This window comes from Procambarus clarkii, chromosome 2 (genome assembly GCF_040958095.1).
Source record: "Procambarus clarkii isolate CNS0578487 chromosome 2, FALCON_Pclarkii_2.0, whole genome shotgun sequence".
Lineage (NCBI taxonomy): Eukaryota > Metazoa > Arthropoda > Malacostraca > Decapoda > Cambaridae > Procambarus > Procambarus clarkii.
Window position 1 is genome coordinate 30,194,288 of NC_091151.1, and position 20,851 is coordinate 30,215,138.

The 20,851-nt window shown below is 41.7% G+C and overlaps 1 protein-coding gene across 1 annotated transcript in view; it reads right to left on the minus strand.

Moving 5' to 3' along the window:
• The window catches only part of LOC123762369 (uncharacterized), a 131,788-nt gene extending 111,273 nt beyond the window's left edge, over window positions 1-20,515 (minus strand). The window contains exons 1-3 of the mRNA XM_069324033.1: window positions 20,401-20,515; window positions 18,385-18,569; window positions 12,635-12,768 (exon numbers count right to left, since the gene is read on the minus strand). Coding sequence (XP_069180134.1) covers window positions 12,635-12,768; window positions 18,385-18,439 — 189 coding nt within the window. The 5' untranslated portion in view covers window positions 18,440-18,569; window positions 20,401-20,515. The remainder of the gene's footprint in view (window positions 1-12,634; window positions 12,769-18,384; window positions 18,570-20,400) is intronic.
• Between the last annotated feature and the right edge of the window lie 336 nt (window positions 20,516-20,851).

A 20,851-nucleotide genomic window follows, 5' to 3' on the forward strand; every position in this document is an offset into this window, starting at 1 on the left:
GTTTGCAGTAGTTTACCCCATACACATTCCAACGTAACATCGTTTTCTGTTCACATTCCTACAATACATTCTTTAAAGATTTTTTAAAGCACAAACTAGTGTATTTAATGTTGATTGGTGAAGCACTATTATTCTATGTAATAATTTATAGTGCTTATTATAATTTACTAAGAACAACTAATATTTCACAAAACAAAACTACAAGCCTTCAATAGGATGTAGCTGAACTGTAATATTCTAAGAGCATGGATAATAGTAGGTAAATTTCACAACTCATGTGGGACCTGAAAACTAAAATTTTCATTATAATTGAACCAATCACGACTATTCTGCTGTCTACGGCGATGGACGGGTACTGTGAGACGTAAATTGGTACGTGAGGAAGAGTTTGGGCCTTGGAAAAAATGCAACTGGAAATATACCACATATGTACTAATTCATATACAACATATTGACTTTAAGCATTAAGTCATATATGTGCTGTCTTGTGTGAGAGCGGGTTGGAACATGTTTGCTGATGACGCTAAGATAATAGGAAGGATAAGAAACTTAGATGATTGTCATGCCCTTCAAGGTGACCTGGACAAAATAAGTATATGGAGCACCACTTGGCAAATGGAATTTAATGTTAATAAATGCCATGTTATGGAATGTGGAATAGGAGAACATAGACCTCACACAACCTATATATTATGTGAGAAATCTTTAGAGAATTCTGATAAAGAAAAGAGATCTAGGGGTGGTTCTAGATAGAAAACTATCACCTGAGGACCACATAAAGAATATTGTGCGAGGAGCTTATGCCACGCTTTCTATCTTCAGAATTGCTTTTAAATACATGGATGGCGATATACTAAAGAAATTGTTCACGACTTTTGTTAGGCCAAAGCTAGAATATGCAGCAGTTGTGTGGTGCCCATATCTTAAGAAGCACATCAACAAGCTGGAAAACGTGCGAAGACATGCTACTAAGTGGCTCCCAGAACTGAAGGGAAAGAGCTACGAGGAGAGGTTAGAGGCATTAAATATGCCAAAACTAGAAGACAGAAGAAAAAGAGGTGATATGATCCCTACATACAAAATAGTAACAGGAATTGATAAAATCTATGATCCCTACATACAAAATAGTAACAGGAATTGATAAAATCGATAGCGATGATTTCCTGAAACCTGGAACTTTAAGAACAAGAGGTCATAGATTTAAACTAGCTAAACACAGAGGCCGAAGAAATATAAGAAAATTCACTTTCGCAAACAGAGAGGTAGACGGTTGGAACAAGTTAGGTGAGAAGGTGGTGGAGGCCAAGACCGTCAGTAGTTTCAAAGCGTTATATGACAAAGAGTGCTGGGAAGACTGGACACCACGAGCGTAGCTCTCATCCTGTAACTACACTTAGGTAATTACACTTAGGTAATTACACACACACACACACACACACACATTAGACACATACAGAGGGTGCAAAAGCACTAAATGTGCCACTCTCCATGGTGTATAACAGGTCACTGGAAACAGAAGAGCTATCGGAAAGCTGAAAGACAGCTAATGTAGTCCTAATATAAAAAAGGGTGACAGGCCAGAGGTTCTGAACTACAGGCCAGTTTCCCTAACATGTATATCATACAAGGTGATGGAGAAGGTCGTGAGGAAAAGGCTCGTAGAGCATCTGGAGAAAAATAGCTTTGTAGCACACCACCACCAACGAGGGTTCAATGATGGTAAATCGTGCCTCACAGGTTTAACAGAAATCTATGACCAGGCGACAAACATTAGGCAAGAAAAAGAAGGGTGGACAGACTGTATTTTGTTAGACTGTCAGAAAGCCTTTGACATAGTACCCCATACAAGAATGTTAGAAAAGATGGAGAAACAGGCAGGAATAACATGTAAGGTGTTTCAATGAATAAGATAGTATCTAATCAACATAAAACCACTGAGGTTTTTCTAGGAAGCTCAAATCCCTGGAAGACAAGATATAGGGGAAACATTATCACCACCTACAAAATTCTCAGAGGAATTGACAGGGTGGACAAAGACAAACTATTTAGCATCAATGGAACACAAGCAAAGGGGGCACAGATGGAAACTGAGTACTCAAAAGAGCCACAGAGACATCAGAAACAATTTTGTAAGTGTCAGGGTAGTTAACAAATGGCAGTGATATGGTGGAGGCAAACTCCATACACAGATTTAAATGTAAATATGATAGAGCCCAAGAAGCTAAGGAACCTGGACACCTGTTGATTGACAATTGAGAGGCGGGACCAGAGCTGAAGCTTAATCCCTGCAAGCACAACAAGGTGAGTACCTCTCAACACTTAATCAACTGGTGTAAAACTTCAAGAGTCTTTTGGGTTCTATCATATCTACATATAAAACTGAGAATGGAGTCTGCCTCCTAGTCTCCATATCACTTCCTAGATCATCCCACTTATTAATTACTATGACTGAAAAATTCTTTATAATGTTTCTGTGGCTCATCTGAGTACTTAGTTTCCATGTGTGTCCCCTTGTTCGTGTTCTACTCCTGCTAAATAATCTGTCCTTTTCTGCCCAATCTATTTTTCTAAACTCTAAAGATTTTGTGTGTGGTAATAATGTCTCGCCTGTTTCTTCTATCTTCCAGAGAGGTAAGGTTTGACACTTGTAGTCTTTCCTCGAGTCTGATGCCTCTCAAGTCTGGGACTAGTCTGCTGACAAACCTCTGTGTGTGGCATAAACACAAAGTTCTTCATTTTGTGTTTAGCAAGATAAGGATTCCAAGCTGATGCTGCATATTCCAGAACTGGTCTGACATTAACGATATAAAAGATCCTGAATGACTCTTTGTTCAAATTCCTGAAGGCAGTTTTTATTTTGGCCAACCTTCGGTATGCAGCTGATGCTATTCTTTTGATGTATATTTTATATGTATTCTTCTGCTGACCGGTTGGGTAATATCAGCCACCAAGTTTTTTCTTTGTCCGATTACAATAGGATTTCCTCTCCCGTGTTGTTCATATTTAAAATCTTATTATACATCCCCTTTGTTGTGCCCTTTTATCCGGTTATATATATCAATGATATCACCCCCACCCCCCTCACTCTGGCCAACCACTTGGGCTGGACGGTAGAAAGGCGGTCTCGTTTCATGCAGGTCGGCGTTCAATCGCCGACCGTTGAGCATCAGTCTTTCCCCCCGTCCCATCCCAAATCGTTATCCTGACCACTTCCCAGTGCTATATAGTCGTAATGGCTTGGCGCTTTTCCCTGATAATTCCCTCCCCTCCCTCACTTGTTACATATCATAGCAAGTGGCCAGCACAAGACTTCTTCTCATTCTCTTAGTATCCATGGTGAGATCATGTATGGCCCCAAAGGCTTAGTCGGGTCCAGCTCTGTTACGGCCCTCTCGGGACGCAACGGGGTTCTTACTCTGATGTTGTTAGAGTTATATCCGACCCCAAGCCAGTAGTGGCTTTCAAGGAATGAGATCCGTGACGCAATAAACTTAACAGGGGAAGGGAAAGAAAGTTAAGAACTTAAGACTATAATTTTCACCATCACCAAATAAATAATATATAAAATAGTGCACAGGGGGAGGGGTATTAACACTGTACAAGGGAATTGTCTTCGTACTGAAGAATCGCACAATCGTCTTCTCCTGAAGACTCTGGTTAAACTCTCTCGGTGCTGAGTCCTCGGTGCTTTCGTGGCCACACAACGAATCCTCTGAGAAGTTGAGCCTACCCTGGCCACAGGTCAGCCAAAACACAGGTCCACTGGGGGCACCGCCGTGGAGGCCGTCAACCACACGTCCAGCTGGTCTGCGGGCAGGTTCCGGATCAGCAAGGCTGGTCAGGCCACTCCACGAACGATATAAGGGGAACGCCCTAGACAGGAGCCTTGTGTGACACCACAAATCACTCTCCTGTCTTCAATACCCCAGTGGATGATCGTCTCCAACAGTCGGTCCCGGGTAATCCTTCTACTGCCACTCCACTGGCAGGGTAACACACCACAGTGTTCTTCCGGGGGGATGACTTCACAACTGCTGCAGCAAAGTACAAGGTATGGAGACGGCTGCCTTGGGTAGACTGACTCAACTTCCAACACAGCGGTCCCAGGTCGACTCTGTAAGCAGACACGTCATCAATAACTGGGACACACTAAGGCACCTCACTTACAGGCTCAGACACAAACGCCCACCTATCCACTCCATAGATGGCGCAGTTGTCTGAGCTTCACCTCACCAGAGGTCAGCAGCGGCTGTGTTGAGCGCTGAACCAGACTGGAAACTGGCCCTCGAGGCCAGTACACGTCGTCCTCACCAGGTGTCGTCGTCCGTTTGAAGGGGGTTTCGGGAGCTGACCCACAGATGGCGCGGTCGTCACTGCTCCGGGCTCGGACGCTGGATCCGGGTTCGTAACAAGCTCCAACAGGTAATTTTTCCTTCATATCTAATTATCTCAAAGTCTTTAAGTGTTGCTTGGTTTGGCTCCATCCCCCTTAACTCAAGTACTTCTCCTTGTTGTATTATGAAGACCTCCTGGAACCTCTGGTTGAACTCTTCACGCACTTCTCTATCGTTGTTAGTGAATTAATCTTGCCCTATACTCACTTGCTCATCCCTTAGCTGTTGTTTTCTTTATGATGTGGTTATGAAGTAATTTGGGTTGGTTCTTTGCTTTGGCTCCAGTGTCATTTTAAACGGCTTTTTTTGCTTCCATTTTCGCTCTGAGGTTCTCATTCTCATTCCTGACTCTCTGGTACCCATTTTTGTTGTTCTCTTGTTCTTGTAGTTTTTCCAAGCCTTCGTGCTTATGCGCCTTGCTTTCTTACGTTTAAGATTAAACCGTGGACTTGCCCTATGTCTTTCATTGTTCTCCCTCTGGAGAGTGACAAATTTTCCATCTGCCTTCCAGCATTTATCGTTGAAGATGTCCATCGTTTCCTATGGAGACTTCCTCCCTGAGTTATATCTCCCATTATTAGGAGCTATTAGGAGGACGGGTTCTTTACCTAAAGTCAAAACCTGTCGTACAAGAAAACGAGAGCTGCTCGCGAAATTGACATACTGTCCCGTTTTCTATTCGAGGGTTCTCTGGTAGGTTTGGATAGGTCACTTTAGTATAACAGTTTCCAGACATTGGGAACGCTGGCGAGAACGTGATGAACCTTCATGGTAACCTCATATCCTCGTAACCTTAACCTCGTAACAATGTATTCTGGACAACTAGAGAGGTTGTTATGATTTGTGTGACCAGGTGGACGTCTGTCCTGTGACTACTTACAAGAGGCGTCCACTCCCAAGTAACTGTATGTCGACCTGTATGGTTACTGAAACGTCCAGTGGGAGCTCCAGGAGTGGACGTAAGCAAATTAATAAATATACTTTAACAATCACAAAGATCTTCATGTCATGCCGTTTAAGGTGTAATGATTAAATTATTAAAAGAAATCAGTAGTCCTCCTGGCATTACTGTAGTCATCTTTGCTTGAACGTTTTTTTTTTTTTAAATAAATAAATCACAAATCCTTATGACATTTCTAAGGTAATAAATACTTCAAACTTCGTTAGAACAACAATACAATAAGTCATGACATCAATAACAAATTCTGCAAAAACATTTACTTTAGTTTCTATTAAATACAAAGTATTCCTAAAGCTTTCTGAGAGCGTCGTCGTCCCTATAGTTAACTAAACACACAACCAGACCCTAGCCAGTCCTAAGACATTCTGCCCGTCGCTGACTGACCCGGCCACACACAATCTTCGGCAAGTTATATCATGGTCTGGGCAATTCATAATTGTTGTGAGGGGATGGTTCACCAGCTCACTTACAATAGTGCTCTTATGCCTGTGGGAGCCAGTACACTTGTTAAGTGCACTTGTTAAGTGGGCGGACTTAAGTTTGGTAACCAGCAACCGAAACATCTAGTGTTTGGGCTCATGTGAGAGCCCCAGTCATCAGCAGTCCAGAAATGTTACCCTGGCTGGGGTAGCACGTCTGTGGACAGTGCTAGAGCCGATAGCATCATCTCTTTGTATAGCTTGAGTGAGACTCCACTTTGCGCGGGAACAGCTAGGCCGCAGGCATGGGTGAGCTGTGGGCCTCCCACACTCGCTGGCCACTTGAGTCGTCGTCATGGAAACAGCCACCATCTTAGTAAACATCTTGAGCCGCCATGTTGGTCGGCCATCTTGGAGTTGCCCTAGGGGCTGTGCTACACCGTCGCTGATTCGTTGAGAGGGGTAGGCCGCTGTATGCCTTCCTCTCATTGGTTATTTCGAGGAGGACGCGGGAATCGTCGGTGTAAGCTTCATTCTGAACCCAGCTGCCACTCTGTCAAGATGCTCTCTGTACTCAATTCGGCCAAATTGAGTATAGGGCACCGTGGTGGCTGGACTACTCAACTGCTTCACTTCCTGCTTCATCTACGACTGGGTCGTCACAGAATCCGGCCGAAGTCGTCGCTCGAAGGGGGGAAAAGACATTGTGAACAGTGAATGGGTTGAGAAGATCTTGTGATCTGGGATCGTGGGGTAATGTGCATACGAGCAGTAACAGACTCGTAGATCCCATACCAGTGATGATTAGACTTGCTAGTGCTCTGTAGCAGTCGATGGGAACGGGGAAAAGCGTGTCAGTGTTTAAGGCAGAGTCCCCATGTTTGTGTAAGATGCTATCGTTATGCGCGTCACCTGGGTACGAATGCTTCACTTCACCGGTGGGTCGAGGGTGCGAACCGAGCCGTGTTGTGAGTGGGAGAGGTTCGAGTGCACGCCAATTGTACGTAAAATACCACGTGAGGTACTACCGCCGCCTACGCCACCTACCACTGCCGTGACCGAGCCAGCCACCCGTAGCGGGGTGCCTGATGTTTGGGAATGGTGTGTAAGCCGGCAGTATGAATGAGTAAGTACCTATGTGTATATTTCTAGTGATCAGTTAGTCTCTAAAAGCTTGAATTCGAGGTCAAGTGTTCCATTGTCACGCAGCACCTTGAGGTGAAGTGAAGTGTGGGCAAGGAGATAATCACCCTTTATTGTCATCTTGTCAGTCCAGAGGGACTTACGTCTTGTGTACACAGACGTACAGTGTGTGTGTGTGTGTGTGTAGGTACACACGGGAACAGAGTATACATAGATTAGCCAAGGACTGTGAGGATGTCCATGTAATAATTATATTATTCCATTGTGGTAATTAAATCTTTTTTGATCGTCCGTGGGACGGAGTGATATCATTTCCATGTGTAGTCTTGCAGGTGTGGAATTCCAACACTGAGCGCTCAGGTATGTGTGTAACGTCAGTGATTCCTGGCAATGATTATTGTGGAGTGTACCACAATGTGGTCTTAATTTCTTGTATTGTTCCCAGGGCTGTGACAAGTGTGATTTTTATATATATATATATAAATATATATATATATATATATATATATATATATATATATATATATATATATATATATATATATATATATATATATTGTGACGGTAACGCGTTGGTGTTCGGCTGTTGAAAAGCTAGGGGTATGGCCTCGTCACATATAGAAAAAAAATAGAAATTCTGGAACTTCGTCTGTGGTAAGGTAAGGAGAAGACACACAAAACACAAGTAAATTTTAACAATGAAATTTTAATTACGTTATAAAAGCAAAACATGAATAAAATGGACATACAAATTCGTATAATAAAATCAATCAATCAAAATAATAGGAATAATCAAATGGCAAAATGAAAAGTTACGTTAAGACAAGTGAGCAAATAACCAGTGTATGACAAACAAAGTAAATAGGTGCAGGAATATTGGCTTCAAGCTATCACTTCTCTTAGTACACATAAGCCTGGGGCTTAGTCTACCAACGAGACGTGTTAACTTGTCGAAAGCACGGGATTTTCTGAGGGCTGAGGTCGTGGCGGCCCCAGACATCAAGTAGTATGGTGGGTGGAGTGCAGTTGCAGCTGGACCCGCAGCCAATCAGCGAGGAGCAGGTGACAAGACAGGTAGTTTGGTGGTTCGAGGTGGAGCAGGTGTTCCTGGCTGCATACGTTTTGCTCTCTGGCAAACCTTGGAGATGTTGTTGTCGTTGTTGGATATTTCTTCCATATTAGTTGATATAGATTTGTAGCGATGTATTTTGGAGGGAAGAGCAGGCTCAATCTCTTGAAGGAGATTATCGTCACAATATATATATATATATATATATATATATATATATATATATATATATATATATATATATATATATATATATGTATATATATATGTCGTACCTAATAGCCAGAATGCAATTCTCGGCCTACTATGCAAGGCCCGATTTGCCTAATAAGCCAAGTTTTCCTGAATTAATATATTTTCTATAATTTTTTTCTTATGAAATGATAAAGCTATCCATTTCATTATGTATGAGATCAATTTTTTTTATTGGAGTTAAAATTAACGTAGATATATGACCAAACCTAACCAACCCTACCTAACCTAACCTAACCTATCTTTATAGGTTAGGTTAGGTTACGTAGCCGAAAAAGTTTGGTTAGGTTAGGTTAGGTAGGTTAGGTTGTCGAAAAATAATTAATTCATGAAAACTTGGCTTATTAGGCAAATTGGGCCTTGCTTAGTAGGCTGAGAAGTGCGTTCTGGCTACTAGGTACGACATATATATATATATATATATATATATATATATATATATATATATATATATATATATATATATATATATATATATGTCGTACCTAATAGCCAGAACGCACTTCTCAGCCTACTATTCAAGGCCCGATTTGCCTAATAAGCCAAGTTTTCATGAATTAATGTTTTTTCGTCTACCTAACCTACCTAACCTAACCTAACCTAGCTTTTTTTGGCTACCTAACCTAACCTTACCTATAAATATAGGTTAGGTTAGGTTAGGTAGGGTTGGTTAGGTTCGGTCATATATCTACGTTAATTTTAACTCCAATAAAATAAAATTGACCTCATACATAGAGAAAAGGGTTGCTTTATCATTTCATAAGAAAAAAATTATAGTAAATATATTAATTCAGGAAAACTTGGCTTACTAGGCAAATCGGGCCTTGAATAGTAGGCTGAGAAGTGAGTTCTGGCTACTAGGTACGACATATATATATATATATATATATATATATATATATATATATATATATATATATATATATATATATATATATATATATTGTGGTTGCAGTATTAACGTAATTTTGGTAGAACATGGTGAGTGACGAGGCTGTCTGGAGAGACCGCCGTCGCTCTGTTGAGTAACGTAACTCTCGAGAGTGTTTATCGACATGCATGATCGATAAATCACTCACCCATGTGATTTAAGGAGTGCGAGATCTCCTTAGTGTTCCCAATAACGTTTGATAGCTGTAGGCTACATGTGTCAGCAGTAATTATATAGTAATTATATATATATATATATATATATATATATATATATATATATATATATATATATATATATATATATATATATATATATATATATATATATATATATATATATATATATATATATATATATATATATATATATATATATATATATAATCGTAGTGTCACGGTGCCCAGTGTTATTGTGTTAATTACTGTGTGGTGATTGCAAATTTGTTGACCTATGTTCTAGGGGTTATTGAGAGCACTGGGGTCATTTGCAACAGTAAGTAAGTGTGTGCAGTATTCTAATACTTGGAAATTAGAGTACTTGACGTGCGTGTTATTGCAAAGGGGTTGTTATTTGATGGTGATTGTTGCTAGTGTTGAGCATCACCATAGGTGATTGCAGTTCAGTAAAGTCATTGTGGGGCAGTGTTCTAGAGGGTTCATGTCCTGTATGTTATTTTACTAGATTCTGCAGTATTGTCATTGCAACCGGATTGTAACGAAAATCACTGTGATTTCTTAGTGTGATTTGTCATTGTCGTGGGTGAACTCAGCTGTAGACGAGTATTTGGATACACATATATTCTCCTGGTTATCTGGTAGGACATCGAAGTCCAGTATTCAGTGAGGTGATTGCGAGGCAATTAATATAACGTAACGAAGGGAACGCCCATTGCTTTAAGAGAATTTGTTCTTTGACAATTTGAATAACGTAGAATACGTTTGGGTTAATTTACTTTCCTGCAAGCAGCTACGGCAGTCTCAAGGAGCCTAGCCATCAGCCAGATAAGAATTAGAGTATTGTCTGTCGTAATTAACGGTCAGTGGGCCGGGTAATTGACGTGTTTCAGGAAGTCAAAGTAATTAACCTCGATCCTTGTTTGATCGACTCACACAAAGGCTCCATTGTTCCATTAACGTAACGTCGTTATTTATCTGCCCGGAAGTACCGGCACTTGATTGACTCGTGGGAGGAGTAACGTCATTTTAGAATAACGTAAACGTGGTGCTAATTATTGTTATTAGCCACCTGAATTGGTCTGAGTATGGAAGGCTCAGACGGAATTCATACCTTAATGTAAATTGCTGAGCCAGTGTGAAAGGTTGCGTATTTTAATTGTTTAATTATTGATCTTGAGGATAGTAATTAACTACTCTAAAGGTAATCACGAGTGATTACCGTTCTCTTAGCAGTTTGGACATTGTAAATCAGAGTTTACCATTGCTGAGTGATTAGTAACCTATTAACGTAAATGAACGTAACTAGTAAAGAGATTAATCAGCTGTCTGGTAGGACAGGGATTAATGGGATTTTCTCACTGAATGCTCGACGGGTAGAGTGTTGTGTAATTTCCGCGTTACTAGTGACAGTTGTAAGTGTTATTAATTTAACGTAAATGTTATTGTGTTATTAACGTAAATCAATTATTGATTGTTGATCGTCCGTGGGACGGAGTGTTAACGTAAGGATTAATTTGAGGAAGGGTTGCTGGAGTTGCCAGTGAACCCATTAGTTATTGTTGTCATTGAAAGACTACTGATTTGATTGCATTGCAACCGCCATTGCAGGTGTAGACTGCACTGAGGCGTAGAACAGTTAGGAGGCTACTGGAGACGTGTTTCAGAACCCACTGTGTCATTTGTTGTAATTGTGTTTTTAGATCTGTTAGTTCTTGTTTCTTGTTGATTCCTCTGTGGTCACGCTTATGTTCGAGTTAGTTCATTATGCAGTCCGAGGGGCTGGTGTCTAGCTGTCATTGATAGTGTCACAGGAAGGATTTCGAGTAACGTCATTGACGCCTTTTGTTTTGTTGTAGTAGTTAGTACTTTATTGAATAAACTAAGTTGTTATGTTTAACACTGTCTTTTCGTTACACCCCACACATTATAATTGTTATGCAAGTGTTCTTCACACTCGACTAATAAAATTGAGACTGATTCTGAGTTTTGGATCAAATATACGGCACCACACAACAATAAATTATTGTTGTGAGAGCCCAGGACCTACTCGTTAGATTCGCTTCGGCGAATAACGAAGGTCGTCGGCCTAAGTGGAGGGGATTTCAATTTTTCATTGGGGTCTCGGCGTTTGCTCGCGCCTAGTCAATTGTTCATACATGGTCCCAAAGTGAGGAATGAGCTGCTTACTACGCTGATGTGTTAGCTAAGCAAGTCCTTCCTCAGGCGACCAAATTGAATATCACGACAGGAATAAAGGTTAAAGAAAAAAGAAAATTCTTAGAAATTTTCCGAGCTCAATTCCTTATACCAATTTCATTGTATTCCACAAGTTTAAAAACTCTCACAATTGTATTCGTGAAGTAATTTAGTAACCACTTGCTCTGACCAAGTCGTATTTTAGATACTTTAATAACCTCTTGTTCTGTCCATGTCAATCGGACTTGGAGGGACAGAAATGTGTAAAGCAACACAAGTGACACTACGGACATTTTTCTCTTCATATATCAGCAACGCTTGAAAATGCATCTGAAACGAATAAAGTCCCTTGCTTTACTGTAAAAGTTCCTTATGATGGGAATCTGATATTCGCTTTTTATAACTACACCGTCGGAACTCACCTCAGCCATTACTCTTACCTATATTGGTGAAGCCCTTCACCTTGCTGCCCCTATCCATAGTGAACGCTGGTGTAGCTGTGTCAGTGCATCAGTAACCTGTACGCCTACAAAAGTCTGATATATTATAAATCACAGCGGAAGATTGTAAGACATGAAGATGTCAATTATTCCATCAAAGTAATCGCTGCCCGATCTCCGTCACGAAGAGAATCACACGCACTAATTTAGATTAGTTTCATGCTGCATATTTGAGCCAATTGTCATGAGACAGGAAAATTATTAATGTGAATTTCAAATGAAATGAATATCCAGTGAAAAGAGTACAGTGACCAGAGAAGGAGTTGGCTAGATAAACAATAACAAAAAAGGACATGTTGAATAGAACACAAACCGCCCCATACCACTGACTGACCAAGGTACAGCTATACTAGGAAAACTAACAAACAATAACGGTGGTTGTGGCTCTCACATTTGGACCAGAAACGCTGGCAAACAATGCAGGGAGTTGTGGACCTCACAGACGGAGCAGAATCCCTAGAAAACAAGGAAGGAGGCACAATACCTCCCAGATGGAGCAGAAGCACTAACAAACAAGAAAGAGAGGAACCACAGTACCTCACAGACGGAGTAGAAGCACTAATAAACAAGGAAGGGAGGAACAACAGTACCTCACAGACGTAGGGGTCCTCGTCGGAGCCGTCGCTACACTGTTTTGCGGAGTCACACACAGAGGTGATGGCGATGCACTGACTGTCCCTGTGACACTCAATCTCTGAAGTGGAGCTGCACCTAGCCTCCGTTCCTGCCGGGAGAAAAAGATAAGCATCCTTAAAACATCCTCACTACAATGCTTTAAATCATGTACATACTTACCTAGATGATTTGTCGTGCTAACTCCAGCTCTTATGACCCGCTTCCCATACTTCAGTCGATAGGTAAACAGGTTCTAGAACCTTTGGGGGTTGTCATGTCTACGTATGAAAATATGATTGTGAATTTCCTCCTCTAATCATAAAGCAATACCTTACATCAATGTGCATGTGATTCATTCAAGAACTTGGGTTACTTCCGTATTCATCTTATGTTAAACAGCCTGCCTCTGCCCGGCTTTCACATATTTTCCTAAATATTTTGTATGTCGTAATTATATCAATCGTGTATCTTCACTTATGCCTCTCAGCTTTGGGACATATCTGGTGGCATAACTCTGGGTTTTCAATTGTATCTGACACAAAATGGTCTGTACGCTAATGCCATGAAATACCTAACTGGTCTTATATGTATAGTTCTTGGCGGGGAAACCCGGTTGAACCCGGGTCTTCCCCATCCCATATCCCAGTCCCCTTCTCACTTCACTTCACCCCCCCCCTCCCCCTATTTACCTGACCCCAATCCAACCCTCTCATTTTTTCTCTACAAATATCCGCTCTGTTGCCAGGTTTTTGTTCTTTCTCTGGAAATAAATTATAACGAAGCACTAAAACTGATAAATAAGTGTACTTCATAAAAAATCTAAAGGGTGTAGAGGGTCTAGATGCCGATATTTCATAAAGTGTGGCAGTGAGGCCGACCTCGACTGCCATTAACAGACATACCCTGGGGCTTCATGTGTGAAACTTGGGTGAAGTTCCTGACTTCCAACCTCGGACAGACAAACAGGGTCTCCCTCTCTCCATTTCATTCACCCTTCTCTCACCTCTCTTCCCATCTTCATTGTTGGTAATGCCTATGAACAGCTACTGGTAACATCCCAGCACACTGATGATTTTTGCTTCACTGTGACTCTGGATTCTATTGCCAAGGTCCTTCACAGTACACCGTAGCACCTTGCACTTCACTCTACCCTGCCTCTGCATTAGCAGCACTAGTGTGGGAGACAATAATGATCTGCGGAGACTATGCTGTATTAAGGGGGTACTTTGGGATATTATGAAGAACTAAGAGGTACTTTGGGATATTATGAAAAATTAAGGGGGTACTTTGGGATATTATGAAGAACTAGGAGGTACTTTGGGATATTATGAAGAACTATGTGGAAATTTTGGGATATTATGAAGAACTAAGGGATACTTTGGAATATATTGAAGAACTAAGGGGTACTTTGGGATATTATGAAGAACTATGTGATATTTTGGGATATTATGAAGAACTAAGGGGTATTTTGGAATATTATGAAGAAATAAGGGGGGGTACTTTGGGATATTGTAAAGAACTAAAGGGTACTTTGGGATATAATGAAGAACTAAGGGGTACTTTGGGATATAATGAAGAACTAAGGGGTACTTTGGGATATAATGTAGAACTAAGGGGTACTTCGGGATACACTTTCGCGCTCCCGGCAAACGATAAAAAAAACTTTCCCCTTGTACGCTCGGCATTTCGGGCTCTGGAGCGGCAACACCGAAAAGTGTATACTCTTTTCACTGTCCTGACATTAATTTTCAATGTACGTATTTCATTTTTGTACCTATGTGTTTGCAATAGAATGTTCTAGAAGAACACATGTATAAAACGTCACCAAAGCATGAATTAGACCAGCACCAAATAAAGAACTACGTCGATCACTAGCCGTGAGCTCCAAACAGCGACGAAATGTTTCTATTCTTTTTAGCGTTGTCAACTCCACACTTGTCCTACAGCGTTAAATTTGGTATCACTGAGATCGCAATAAAATTCCCTACACGGACATATGCAAGTTTGGCCACCAGCTAAGGTAGGCTTCACCTCGACAGCGTTTTGATCAGTGTGGCTTTGGGTGCAGGGAGAGGACATCATCTCCGGGGGAGATCGGCCGTAACATCGGCTAAAGTGTTTAAAGATATTACGGTAAAGTGCTTTATTGAGTTTTAAGTGTATTCCCGATTCCTTGCTTCTAGCATAATTTAGGAACATTAGATAGGAAATGTTACTAAACTGTTCCTAAGGGTTAGTTTGGGATGATATAGTGAACTACAGGGAACTTTAGTACCATATGATTACCTAAAAGGTCCTTTTGGAGAGAATGATAAACTAAAAGGTACTTAAATACACTAGGATCGACTACAGGGTTCTCTGGAGACGTTGATAAATTAGGAGGTATTTTGAGATTGGTGATCTACTAGGCACTTTGGAATACTGTAAATATCTACTAGGTACTTTTGGATACTATAATGAGGTACTTTGGGAAATTATGATGAATTTAAGTGTATTATGGTAGACCATGATAGACTATGATGGACTAAGAGGTACTATGGTAGACTATGATGGACTAGGAGCTACTATGGAACACACTGATGAACTACTAGAAAATTATATATCCTATGATTAACTTAAATGTATTTGGGATATTATAATGAACTAAAGAATACTTTGGCAAACTTTAATTAACGTAAGAATACTTAGTCATTCTATGATGAACTGCCTGGAACTTTTGGCTAGAAATTTCTTGAAGTACTCTCGACAATAGTGTCCTAACGCAGCCTTCTGCTCATCATTGGCTCAAAATGTACCATGTAACTCAACACAGTTTCGCTATGTAGCACATAGTTATCATGCTATCCCCAAGTACTCCTTAGCTCATCATAGTACCTCAAAGTTCAATTTAGCTTACCATAGTCTTTCAAAGTACGCCATAGTCCATCATGGTATTCAAAACTACCATTTGTTCATCATAGTATTCAAAGAAATCCAGTAATTCATTATAGTCCCAAAGTCCTCCATAATTCATCAGTACCCAAAATAGTTCATCACTGTATCTAAAATTACTATTTTGAGGATCATAGTCAAAGTACCCAGTACGCCATGATAGTATTTCCAGAAACAACCTAGATCATCATAGTACCCCTAAGTACCTTGGTATTCATCACAGTATCCCAAAGTACATTGTAATTCATGATAATATCTTATAATAATATTGAAGGGTATTATTAAAGGGTTCTTGGGAATATTATTTGAATTAAAGGTACTATGAGATATTATTATTAACTACGGGTACTTTGGGAGATAGTATTGAACTATGAGGTACTTTAGGCTACCGTGATGATATATGGAATAATTTGGTAAACAATGATAAACAAAAGAGTATTTTGGGGTAGTATGATCAACGAAGGGATACGATACTGAAATAGGGTACTTTGGAAAATTATTGTAAACTGAGGGGGGAGTATCCATTTGTGAGATTATGATAAACTAAAGGGTAATTCTGGAGACCAAGATGAACTTGGGGTACTTTAAGATTCTATGGTAAGCTGAAGAGTATTATAAGAGATTAAATGAAGTAAGGGATTGTGACCTTATGATGAACTAAAGTATACCTTGGGAGACTGTGATGTAATATGGGGTGGTGTAGGAGACTATGATGAAACATGGAATACTCTAAGATACTTTGATTAAGGACAGAGTACTTTGGGAGACCGAAGAATTAAAGAGTACTTTCGGGTAGTATGATGAACTCCTGGGTGTCTGGGGAGACTAAGATGAACTACGGGGTGTTTTCATATACTATGATGAACAAGGTGGTACTTTTGGATATTAGAATAAATGAAGGGTAATCTGTGAGATTAAATATTTACTACGTACTTTGGGATGTTGTGATGAACTAAGGGGTACATTAAGATGATGTGATGAACTAAGGGATACATTAAGATGATGTGATGAACTAAGGGATACATTAAGATGATGTGATGAACTAAGGGGTACATTAAGATGATGTGATGAACTAAGGGATACATTAAGATGCAGTGATGAACTGAGGAGTACTCTGGGATATTCTGATATACTATGGAGATCTAAAAGAGACTATGATGAACGTTGAAGTATTCTAGGAGACTATGATGAACAATGGAGCACGTTTTTTTTTTTCTTTACATATACAAGAGTTCTTACATTCTATTACAGCCACTTGCACGCGTAGCATTTCGGGCAAGTCTTTAATCCTAATTTTCACAAATACACATAACCAGGAAGTAGCCCGTAGCAGCTGTCCAACTCCCAGGTACCTATTTACGGCTAGGTGAACACGGGCATCAGGGAGAAAGAAACTTTGTCATTTGTTTCCGCCTCCGCCGGGGATCAAACCCGGACCCTTAAGTCTACGAGCCCCGAGCGCTGTCCACTCAACCGTCAGGCCCCATGATATTGGTTGAACTACAAGGAACTTCTGAATAAAAATATGAAATACTAATAACAGGATAGATGATTCAACTCGAAGACAAAATGAGAATATCAAAACATGGATATACCAACGAGCTGTACATCAGAGAATATATAAGTAGAACAACATCGCCGGCATATGTGACGCTAATATGATTTGTTCCACCACATACAAGAGACCACCATTAGAGAATGCAACTCTAGTGTTGAGTACTTGCTAAAAAACGCATAAAGCTACAGCTTGACCCTCAGGTACAACTGGGCGAGTACAACATCAGGGCCCAGGAGCTACAGGTCGACCCTCAGGTACAACTGGGTGAGTGCAACATCAGGGCCCAGGAGCTACAGGTCGACCCTCAGGTACAACTGGGTGAGTGTAACATCAGGGCCCAGGAGCTACAGGTCGACCCTCAGGTACAACTGGGCGAGTACAACATCAGGGCCCAGGAGCTACAGGTCGACCCTCAGGTACAACTGGGCGAGTACAACATCAGGGCCCAGGAGCTACAGGTCGACCCTCAGGTACAACTGGGCGAGTACAACAGCAGGGCCCAGGAGCTACAGGTCGACCCTCAGGTACAACTGGGCGAGTACAACATCAGGGCCCAGGAGCTACAGGTCGACCCTCAGGTACAACTGGGTGAGTGTAACATCAGGGCCCAGGAGCTACAGGTCGACCCTCAGGTACAACTGGGTGAGTGCAACATCAGGGCCCAGGAGCTACAGGTCGACCCTCAGGTACAACTGGGTGAGTGCAACATCAGGGCCCAGGAGCTACAGGTCGACCCTCAGGTACAACTGGGTGTGTGCAACATCAGGGCCCAGGAGCTCCAGTTCGACCCTCAGGTACAACTGGGTGAGTACAACATCAGGGCCCAGGAACTAGATCTCAGCCCTCAGGAACAACTGGGTGAGTAAGAATCAACACATTATGCTTCATATTAACGAATGTAAACAAACCAACAATTGTTAAAACACTAAAGTCTTACGAGTATTATAATTATATCTTACTCCCCATTATAAAGCCTTAAGAGTTTACTACCCCATTACAAAGCCTTAAGAGTATACTACCCCATTATAAAGCCTTAAGAGTATACTACCCCATTACAAAGCCTTAAGAGTATACTACTCCATTACAAAGCCTTAAGAGTATAATACCCCATTACAAAGCCTTAAGAGTATACTACCCAATTACAAAGCCTTTAGGGAATACTACCTCATTACAAAGCCTTAAGAGTATACTACCCCATTAAACACTGAGAGAAGGGAAACAATGCAGGTAACTTGCCTGCCAGGAACATGGCCGTAAGCCCCAGCAGTGAGAGAAGTCCCACGTGAACCATGACTGCGTCGTCTGCTGCTGTGGGAGGTCACTGCTGCTGTGGGAGGTCACTGCTGCTGTGGGAGGTCACTTCTGCTGTGAGAGGAAAAGGTCAGCACTGCTGCTGTGGTGGGAGGCAGAGGTCACTGTTGCTGTGGATGGAAGAGGTCGCTGTATTTTATTATTGCTAAACACTAAATATATGTACAAAATCTTGCACACGCCCTAATAAAATTAATGAAATTAAAAGCTGTCACAAGACAGTATGGTATACGCGCACGTACATCAGAGACAATGTCCCAGCGCGAGGGGGACACTTTACACAACAACGCTCAACAGCTCAGTACAAGGTCGTCCCTCGGACTGTACTTAAGGTAAGGCTCACTTAACTACGTTATGGTGATGAGCACAAAGATCACTATGATGGGTGGATGGTGATGAAGCACCAAGATCACTATGATGGGTGGGTGGTGATGAAGCACCATGATCACTATGATGGGTGGATGGTGATGAAGCACCAAGATCACTATGATGGGTGGATGGTGATGAAGCACCAAGATCACTATGATGGGTGGATGGTGATGAAGCACCAACATCACTATGATGGGTGGGTGGTGATGAAGCACCATGATCACTATGATGGGTGGATGGTGATGAAGCACCAAGATCACTATGATGGGTGGATGGTGATGAAGCACCAACATCACTATGATGGGTGGGTGGTGATGAAGCACCATGATCACTATGATGGGTGGATGGTGATGAAGCACCAAGATCACTATGATGGGTGGATGGTGATGAAGCACCAACATCACTATGATGGGTGGGTGGTGATGAAGCACCATGATCACTATGATGGGTGGATGGTGATGAAGCACCAAGATCACTATGATGGGTGGATGGTGATGAAGCACCAACATCACTATGATGGGTGGGTGGTGATGAAGCACCATGATCACTATGATGGGTGGATGGTGATGAAGCACCAAGATCACTATGATGGGTGGGTGGTGATGAAGCACCATGATCACTATGATGGGTGGATGGTGATGAAGCACCAAGATCACTATGATGGGTGGGTGGTGATGAGCACAAAGATCACTATGATGGGTGGGTGGTGATGAAGCACCAAGATCACTATGATGGGTGGGTGGTGATGAGCACAAAGATCACTATGATGGGTGGGTGGTGATGAAGCACCAAGATCACTATGATGGGTGGATGGTGATGAAGCACCAAGATCACTATGATGGGTGGATGGTGATGAGCACAAAGATCACTATGATGGGTGGGTGGTGATGAAGCACCAAGATCACTATGATGGGTGGGTGGTGATGAGCACAAAGATCACTATGATGGGTGGGTGGTGATGAGCACAAAGATCACTATGATGGGTGGATGGTGATGAAGCACCAAGATCACTATGATGGGTGGGTGGTGATGAGCACAAAGATCACTATGATGGGTGGGTGGTGATGAAGCACCAAGATCACTATGATGGGTGGGTGGTGATGAGCACAAAGATCACTATGATGGGTGGGTGGTGATGAAGCACCAAGATCACTATGATGGGTGGATGGTGATGAAGCACCAAGATCACTATGATGGGTGGATGGTGATGAGCACCATGATCACTATGATGGGTGGATGGGGATGAGCACCATGATCACTATGATGGGTGGATGGTGATGAAGCACCAAGATCACTATGATGGGTGGATGGTGATGAAGCACCAAGATCACTATGATGGATGGATGGTGATGAAGCACCAACATCACTATGATGGGTGGATGGTGATGAAGCACCAACATCACTATGATGGGTGGATGGGGATGAAGCACCAAGATCACAATGATGGGTGGATGGTGATGAGCAGCAAGATCACAATGATGGGTGGATGGTGATGAAGCACCCAGACAACTATGATGAGTAGATGATGACTTAGCACCAAAACAAAGTGTATTCACCGATCCCCCAACAAACCTGGTGAGGGTATTGTTGTCTGGGGCGCTGGGTGCTGACTGTGATGCGGTGCCCTGGCTTGTGTGTGGCGTGGTGCCCCGTCGGCGTGTGGGGCGTGGTGCCCCGTCAACGGGTGGAGTAGGGCTCTGCTGTGATTACCCCAACAGCCACGCCCACGCTGCCTCCAAACCCCGCCCTTTCCCATCTTCAACTTCACTGATTGGTTGAAGCTTCCTTCAGCATTAAGCTATTGTGCAACACTTACTCATCCTGTGAACCCTAGCGATAAAGGAATACAGTTATCCCCAAATAAATATTTATCGAGGACGTTCTCAAGTGAGAAAGAGCTAAAAATAGACTTCTTGAAGTTTGTCCCAATTTTAACATAAATTCCAATGATGACTTATGTTTCCCGACCTATATCTTGAACACCTCTCAAATGATTTGTAACTAATTATGTTTGAAAATATTG